The sequence below is a fragment of the Seriola dumerili genome, unplaced genomic scaffold, assembly GCF_002260705.1.
Source record: "Seriola dumerili isolate Sdu_G_001 unplaced genomic scaffold, Sdu_1.0 BDQW01000267.1, whole genome shotgun sequence".
Classification (NCBI taxonomy): Eukaryota; Metazoa; Chordata; class Actinopteri; order Carangiformes; family Carangidae; genus Seriola; species Seriola dumerili.
This window is the reverse complement of record NW_019174522.1, coordinates 2552145-2561575: the sequence shown is the minus strand read 5'-3', so window position 1 is coordinate 2561575 and position 9431 is coordinate 2552145. Positions and strand designations below refer to the sequence as shown.

The 9431-nt window shown below is 46.5% G+C and overlaps 1 protein-coding gene across 1 annotated transcript; it reads right to left on the bottom strand.

Annotated features, from left to right (window-relative positions):
- Window positions 1–5903: 5903 nt before the first annotated feature.
- LOC111230470 lies at window positions 5904–9067 on the bottom strand. The gene is given in 2 exon segments (XM_022757219.1): window positions 5904–7333; window positions 7336–9067. Coding segments are annotated over 2 exon segments (3111 nt in total). The 5' UTR covers window positions 9017–9067.
- Between the last annotated feature and the right edge of the window lie 364 nt (window positions 9068–9431).

Sequence of the window (9431 nt, the reverse complement as noted above, 5' to 3'; positions counted from 1 at the left end):
AATCACCTGTGGACGCATGGCAACAGGGACAAACAATCGATTTGCTGGACAACCAATAGGTGTCGGGCTCTCACCATTAGCTTGCTTCACCTCAAATTCTATTTGCCAAGTCACCGCTCCAACCACACGGTAGTAGGAGGATGGGTTCAGGTTCCCTGGCAGTAGGCTCGGGGTCAAACAGACGGGACAATGCGTCGGGCTTGATATTCTGGGACCCCAGCCTGTATGACATCACAAAGTTAAAATGGTTAAAAAAACAATGTCCATCTGGCTTGACGGGAGTTCAGTCTTTTAGCCTTGCGAATATACTCCAGATTTTTTGATCAGTCCAAACAATGAAAGGGTGCTGTGCACCCTCCAACCAATGTCTCCACTCCTCAAGCGCTGCTTTGACGGCTAATAACTCACGGTTCCCGACATCATAGTTCCTCTCAGCTGGCGAAAGCTTCCAAGAAAGGAAGGCACAGGGGTGAAGCTTGTTGTCCTTTTCGGAGTGTTGGGAGAGGACTGCGCCCACCCCGTCATTGGAGGCGTCCACCTCCACCACGAACTGCCGGCTGGGATCAGGAACGGTGAGGATGGGAGCAGTAGTGAAGCGTACTTTGAGCTGCTGGAAGGCCTCCTCAGCTTGAGGGGACCACAGGAACGGAGTCTGTGGAGAAGTGAGAGTGTGGAGAGGTGCTGCTATGGCGCTGAAGTTTCTGATAAACCGCCTGTAAAAAAGTTAGCAAATCCTAAGAACTGCTGAACCTTTTTGCAGCTATCAGGTGTAGGCCACTGAGCCACAGCGCTAACTTTAGCCGAGTCCATTTGTATCTTTCAAGGGGCTATGATGAAGCCAAGGAATGATACAGTGTCGGCATGAAACTCACTCTTTTCAGCTTTGACATAATTGGTTCTCCAGCAACCGCTGGAGCACCTGATGTACATGGCGAACATGAGAGTCTGAATCTGGGGAAAAGATCAAGATGTCATCCAAGTATACATAGACAGTGGTTCAGGAAGTCTCTGAGATCATCATTGATCAAAGCTTGGAAGACAGCAGGAGCGTTAGTCAACCCAAATGGCATAACAAGGTATTCATAATGACATGAGGTGTGTTGAAGCCCGTCTTCCATTCTTCCCCCTTTCGGATTCGAACCAGATGATATGCATTCCTCAAGTCTAACTTGGTGAAGACCTGGGCCTGCTGAAGTTGATCAAAGGCTGACGACATGAGTGGCAGAGGGTATCGATTCTTAACCGTATTGTCACTGAGTTGCCCATAGTCAATGCATGGTCGGAGAGACCTATCCTTTTTCCCCAAAAAAAAGAATCCCGCCCCTGCTAGAGATGAAGAGGGATGGATAAGACCAGCTTTTAAAGAGGTCTCAATATATTTGGTCATTGCTTTCCTCTCAGGACCAGAGATTGAATATAATCTTCCCTTGGGAATAGAGGCCCCTGAGATCAAATCAATGGGGCAATCATAAGGTCTGTGGGGAGGAAGAGAAGTAGCCTTACTTTTGCTAAAAACTTCTCCCAGGTCATGGTAACAACTGGGCACCGAGGTCAGGTCGGGAGCTTCAGAGTCTGTGTTAGGATTAGCAGAGACTGGGTTACAAACAGTTTTCATTTGCATGAAATGAGGCCGGGAGGTTCATGGACAACGAACAAGACGAACTGGCACAGAACAAAGGGAAACACAGACAGATATACACAAGGTAATGGGGAACAGGTGGAAACAATCAGGGTGGGGAAGACAATCAGACCAATGGGAGACACCAGGAGGAAGGGCAAGTTACCTGAAATGAGAGGAGAGTCAAATGTCAAAATAAAACAGGAAGTGACGAGACAACATAGACTCAAGACAGAAAACTAAGCACAACCAGACACAGATCATGACAGGTTTGCTGTGTTTTTCTTTTCCAAACTTGACACCAGCTGGGGGTAAACTAGATTAACATAAGTGTTTTAATTCCTGACTATATAAACTTCAAAAATGACTTGTCTGAATAATTATGTTAATTTTCTTATGATTAAAAGGCTAATATCTTAGCCTAAAGCATTATTTGATGAATAAACTTAACTTCATGTAATTGTACTACTTTAAGAATAAGTTGTAACTACCCTATTAAATTAAGTAACTCATAATCATATCATACAAGTTTAAATAACCCAAGAAAATCAAGTCAGATCCACCTATGGTAAATATGTTACATTTACCTATACAAATCTAGTTGGACTGAACCATGGTAATTAACTAACTGTAACCCCAGTACATCATGTTGACCCAGCATATTTACATTTAGTTGAGTCAACAAAATTATTTCTCATTAAATTAAACCATTTCATTTAGGTGGAAATTCTTTCCATAATTTTATTATGTTCACCCAACAAGTTATTTTTTTGAGTGTACACCCATGAGCTGTCCTACTTAAACTGTGAATTAAATATTATACTTTGTGTTGTGCTAAGATCAGATTACTGTGACTGATCATCTAGACAAATATAAGGTTGTATTTGTATTTTTAAATATCCAGTGTAGTCCCACACAGAAATGTAATAAATGACATATGTCCATATATTATTGTCACATATATACATCCTCTGGATATATGAAGATATCAGTTTATAACATATGAAATACACATAGTACAAAAAATATCTATATCATGCAACATATGCAACATAAGATATTTGTGATAGATACATATTTAATTTATAAATGTGAGTTTATTAAAACAACATACTTTATAACTTTTAATATAAATGAAAAAAGTTATAGATGTTTTTCTTATTTACTTTACACATAATATATTTTGTATTTACTGTACATATATATATTATATCAATATATAGACAGGTTTTGCAATGATATACAGTAGCCTATGTATATATATATATATATAAAATAGGTCTATAATATAAGCATATAAATAAACATAAATATTTGTATGTGACAGATATAGAGTATATGTCAATATATGAAATAATTCAATTTTTTAACAGGTTTGATTTAGAGTTTCTAGATGTATGTATGGTCATATATTTAATGTATGGAAAAAATATTATATGTGCATATATTACATTTGCATATGGAGTAGTTCAGGTGTAATGGGATATTCTGTCTGAAACATCTTGACTCGTTTATGTATTGTTGTAATGTAGTGTAAACAGTATTTACAGCTCATGTGTCAAACTAATGAAAATGTTTTCTGAAGTTGTGTGTTTTGTGTTTTCTGAAGCTGTGTGTTGAGCTTCAGGGCCACCATAGGTTTGACCAGAATACCTGCAAAACAAATGTTTGCATGCTAACACAGTAAAAATGTTGCACGATGTCATTATTAACAGCTGAGCAGCAGATACTTGTTCAGAGTAATAATCAAAGTGACAGATACTTTCAATCTGAATCTCCTACTTTGTGGACAATGTCCAGTCACTGGACACAACGTCCTCCCGATGACTGTGTCACCGTGACGGCAGCAGTGTGCCACCTGTCCATAAAGTGGAACCTCTGTCCAGAACATATTGATTTCTTTTGGATAGAGCCTTTGTCTTTTCCGCTGTTTGTAGAAAAACCCAGACAGACATAGTCCATTGTTCCACATGCTCCACTGCGTCTAATTCTGCTTTAGCTAATGAGAAACAGCTGAAGGTCTACAAGGAGTTGACATGAGGACATTGGATTCTCTGTTCAGACAGTTAGTGTTTGCATAGGTAATTTGTATAAAAATCTCTAGAACTCAGAACCAAGTCTGTTTTTATAAGTTTACTCTGTTTGGAGCTTTCACCAGCCTGCTGCTAGTTGTCCTATAGCATGCTGTGGGTGGTGAGCTTATGGGCTGGGGCAGCTCAGCCTACCTGGCTGGCCTGAGTTCTTGGTATTCTGTGTCACTGTCCATGGCCTCACCATCCTTGTCCACCATGGTTTGGGTCAGGCTATTCCGCTGCTTGCTGAGTTGCTCAGTATGACTACCTAAAGCCTCTGTCTCTGCTGGTCTCAAGTACACTCAATTGTCCCCTCTACATCGACCAGGTATGATCTAGGGCCCACCTGTTGCAGACACACTCCTCTGCTCCACCTGCCAGTCCTGTCTCCAGGTAGAGGCTTCATTCTGATATCTTGGCCAATAGACAGCTTGGGCAGGTCTCTGACCGACTTGTCATTCCAGAATTTTGTTTGGTGTTTCACCTGCAGCTTCTCAGTGACTCCTGTGATAACGCTTGGCTCCAAGAGTGTGTCAGAAACTCGGGGTGGGGTTCTCAGTCTCTGAGCCATCAGTCTTTGAGCTGGACTGCTATTCATTCCCTCTGTGGGCGTGTTTCTCCATTGTAGAATGGCTATCCATGGGTCTTTACCTGCGCTGGCTGCCTTCTTGCACAGGTTTTTTACTATCTTCACAGCCGACTCAGCTGTGCCTAAATGTTTCACTGGCAAACTGGGATCCACAGTCTGTAATCACATGGTCAGGCTGGCTGTGCTGTGCAAACTGGGCACCCCAGTACTGTCGTTTCTGCTGAGAGATCTGGGAGCAGCTCTATTTCCCAGAAATCCAAATAATGATCCACCATGAGCAGAAATTCTTTGCCTGCTTGTCTGAACAGCTCCATGCTCAGAATCTTGCCATGGCGGATGTGACATGGGTCACTCACATGTTCATGTGAATATTCATTGCATGCTGAGCACTAGCTCACGTAGCTATATCTGCCATACAGATAGTAATGAAAGCGCTGACAACCCAGAATCAATTTCTTTTGAAAATTTTATATTATTGCTTTTTTTAAAGCACACTAAAGAAAAGTGGGCATTAAATGGCCGGCTGCGCGTAAGACAGACTGAACTGCTTTGTCTGGGGCTGGGCTGGCTGTGGCACTGTGGTGGGAGGGTGCTGTTTGCAACTTTTAGTGTTACCGACAGTGAAGACAGCTCAGCAGAAGATCCGTTACTGAGTTAGGAGAGGAAGCTGGTTAGGTAGAGAGGGACCGGGGACTAGTAAGTGCCTTTGTCTGAGCTTCCCCAGGGCTTTTATCACTGTTTACTCCAAACACTATCCTCACGCCATCATGCTCTCACCATTGGCTTCATCCTGATTATATCTCATGGATGTATTATATGACCTGGATCTCAGATCTAAAAATGGCACCCGTTCAGTTCTATAGAAATTGTTGGCCCAGCGCATACGCAAAAAAGTGTCTGGCTTCTGGGTTATTTTCATGTTATGCGGCCCACTGAATATGTGCATTAGTGTCACTCCCATTATGTCTCTGGGCTATGAGAACAAGCAAACAGCATTTTGGATCGGGTACTGTGCGTTCATTAATGCTATGCCAGTGGACTTCATGGACAGGTAATAATACTTCTTAAGGACTTGAAACCATGGTTTTAAACAAATGGCAACAGCAAAAAAAAACAAAACAATGAAGATAATGTTCTGAAAATAAGATGGTGTTAAACCTATGATCGTTGATGTCAAGGATAATTTGTGTTGATTGAGTTAATTGTGACGTTAAAGGGAAAACGAGTCATTCCGTTAAAAGCTTTAGGGCTTAAAATCAGATTGGATGAATCATAATTGGACAAAATATTTAGTTTGACCTGTTTTTTGAGCATTTTTAATAAGAAATTGATGTTGCATGTGAGAGATATTACAACTTGTCAGATAAAATTATCAAGGGCTTTACTTCACCTTTTTATATTGAAACGCCATGTATTTTCATTAAATACATTACTGTCCCAGATATTCGAATTGACAAATATGAAATAAATCAATTTTTCTTAGATACACCATTGGTGCACCTGGACACATCATCAGTGATGTAACCTAGGATCACAGGGGGTTTCGGGTCTTTCAACAATCAGACCCCCTCCCCTAGGCGACCCAGCCAGGGTTGATCAGGCCCCAGCTTGTGTCCAGGTATTGCTACTGCCCTACATGCCACGCCTCACACCTCCTGATCCACAGCCACCTTGATGCCACTTCTGCTGCATCAGTGGCTAACTTGGTGGCCCTGTGCTGGCTGGCCCCTGTGATGCCAAGCATCTTGTAGGCCCTGCAGAGGGATTGGCCCACAAACCCTCGACATCCCACTTCAATGGGTTGGCATATCGCTCGCCACCCATTGCTCCGGCATTCCTCCAGCAGCTGAGAATACTTCGCCCTCTTCCTCTCATTAGCCTCCTCCATCCGGTCCTCCCAAGGCACTGTGAGCTCCAAGAGGATCACCTGCTCGGAGGCCACTGAGGTAAGCACAATGTCTGGTCTTAGTGTTGTTTTGGCAACCACTTCAGGGAACTTCAACTGCTTGCCTAGATCAACTGACAGTTCCTAGTCGGGCGCCGTTGCTAACAGGCCAGATGAGGTGTTCCAGGCAGCTGGCGCTGACTTCTCCCCAGCTCTGACAAAGGTGGTGCTCTTCACTGGGCGAAGGCTCTTGCTGTGGCTAATCCCACTGCAGATGGAATCCGCTATAGCTTTCAGGACCTGGTCATGTCGCCAGCGGTACCGTCCTTCACCCAGAGCTTTTGGACAGCAGCTGAGGATGTGCTCCAAGGTTCCTCTCCTCTGGCAGAGGGGGCACGCTGGTGTCTCCACCTTCCCCCAGGTGAAGAGGTTGGATGGACTTGGCAGCACGTCGTAGACCGCCTGGATTAGGAATTTTATACGATGGGGTTCGGCCTTCCACAGCTCAGTCCATGTGACCTTGCGCTCTGCTGCTTACTCCCATCTCATCCAGGCGCCCTGTTGCCGCATCCCCACCATCTGGCAGGCTCGCCTCTCCTCCACTCCTGCTCGCACCTCCTCGAGGATCAGTGACCTCCTCTCTTTCCCCTGTGCCTTGTCGTAACGAGGTGTTCTACTACTGCCTAGGCCAGCTCTCCCCTGTGCCACTGTTCCCACCAACACCCTTTGCCGTAGCCTTGACTCTGCGACGCCCACAGCCTCGGCCGCTCTCCACTTCCACCCCGTCCTGACTTCAATCCCAGCCTGGGCAACCTTTGGGTCACTGGACTCCCGGTACTGTAGGAGCTCCCTGGACCACGTCACCATGAACTCCTCACTCAGGCTGCTGATGGGGAGCCTCAGCTTGTTGTTCTGCCTGTATAGAGCAATGCTGCTCAGGCTTCACGGCAGTCCCAGCCACCTACGCAGAAACCTGCTGATCCTCATCTCAAAGCCTTCCACCATTGAAATTGGGACCAAGAGGGGCCAGAGAATTCTAGGGAGAATGCCGTGTTGGTAAATCCAGGCCTTAAACTTGCCAAGGAGGCCAGACTTGTCCACCACGGCCAGCCAGGTCTTCAGGTCTTGGTTGGTCGCTCTTATGGAGGCTGCATCTCTCAGGCTCCCAGGCTCTTCACAGGTTCCTCTGTGAGTGATGGTATCTTGGTGGTGCCAAGTGAGAAGGAGAACTCAGTAATCTTCCCTTTCTTCAGCACGAGGGACCTCGACTTAGCCGGCTTGAAGTTCATGCGAGCCCAGGAAATCTGCTCCTGAAGGCCATTCAGGATCCACCTGCAGCCTGGGACAGATGTAGTGGTCACTGTCAGATCGTCCATGAAGGCTCGGATGGGTGGCTGTCGGACTCCAGACTTGGAGAGGGGCCCCCTACACTGAACTTCCGCAGATTTCACCAGCATGATCATGGCGAGTGCAAAGAGTATGACTGAGATTGTACAGCCAGTGATGATCCCCTTTTCAAGCTTGTGCCAGTTGGAGGTTGTTGTGCCGGAGGAAACTCTGAGGTGGAAGTTGGCATAGTAGTCCAGAATGAGGTCTCTGAACTTCTTTGGGATGTAATACCGGTTCAGTGCCTCTTCGACCAGCTTGTGAGGTATGGATCCATTTGCGAGATCCAGCCACAGTACAGCCAGGTCCCCCTTGTTCTCCCTGGCTTCCCCGATAAGCTGAGTGACCACGCCTGTGTGCTCCAGACACCCAGATAACTCTGGGATCCCTCCGTTCTGGACAGATGTGTTGATGTAGGAATTCTTCAGGAGGTAGTCTGTCAGTCGCCTTGCAATGAGGCTGAAGAAGATCTTCCCTTCAACACTCAATAGCGAGATGGTTCGGAACTGATTGATGTTCTGAGACTTCTCCTCCTTTGGGATCCACACACCCTCTGCCTGTCTCCACTGGTCTGCTACCTTGCCCCTCCTCCAGATCACCTTCAGGATCTTCCAGAGTCTGTGGAGTAGTCTTGGACAGTTCTTATAAACCTTATAAGGTACTCCACTGGGCCCTGGAGCGGAGCTTGTCCTTGCCCTTCTGACCACCTCCTGGATCTCCTTCCAGCTGGGCTCTTTCCCATCAAAATCTAGAGTCGGCGTAGGTGGATTGATCAGGGACCTGCAGGGGCCTAGGTCTTGCTCTCTGCATTCGTCACTGTAGGTTTGCTTGAGGTGGTGGTCGACCTCAGCTTTGGAGCAGGCAAGTATACCACTGCGCTTCTGTCCTAGCAGCTGTTTTGTGAATCCAAATGGATTTGCTAGGAAGGCAGCTCTTGTCCTGGACCTCTCCTTCCTCCTCCTCCTATGCCACTCAGCTCTCCTCAAGGTCATCAGCTTCTTGCGGATTATGCTGCATAGCTCCGCAAGCGGCCCCCTCTCCTCCTCACTCGCAGCCTTAAACTGCTGCTTCAAGCTCTTAAGTTCCTGCCTGAGCTGATGGATCTTGCTTGCTCTGTTGTTCATGGTGTAGGGAGATTTTGCTTCCCGCTTCTCCTCAAGTCCAAACCTCTCTGCAGCTAGGCTGATGATGATCGTGGTCATCGTCTTGAGGCGTCGTCCAGCTTCCCCTTTGGCAGTTGCTTCCAAGATGGTGTCAGCGTCCTCATCAAACTGGAGCCACTCCTTCTCCTTACTCGCTTGGGGCCACTTCACCCGACGATGTTCTGATGTCCTGTGTGCATCAGGTGTTTGCGTCACCTGGAGGCTCCGGGCACTGTGGGGTGACTCAGGGCCTGGCTCCTCCTGCATCTCACCAGGTGTAGTTCCTGCGCGCTGTGCCTCTACCACCTTCTGCATACATTTCATCTTGGCCTGGTGGATCCGCAGGTCATGTCGGTTCTTGCATATCTTGCCACATATGCATTCCATAGTCGTTGTCGTGTTTCCGTTGCCATGTGTCGTCGTCCTTTGATCCGTCCAGTGGGATTCTCTTCCGCCCCCCCCCTCTCGGGAATCCCTGGGGGTATATTTCCTGTAGGTCGATTCGTAGCTTGTGGTGGGTTCCTTCCTCACAGAAGATGCAGCTCGGGATGCCACCCCTCACTGCCCCAGTGCCGTCTTTCCGGGTCTGTCCGCTGTCTCTCCAGCTGTCACCAATCTGTACTTGGTGGTCAACCAGACTGTTCCTGGTTGTCACTGGTTGTCCCAGAAAAGCAGTTTCTTAGATACACCATTGGTGCACCTGGACACATCATCAGTGATGTAACCTAGGATCACAGGG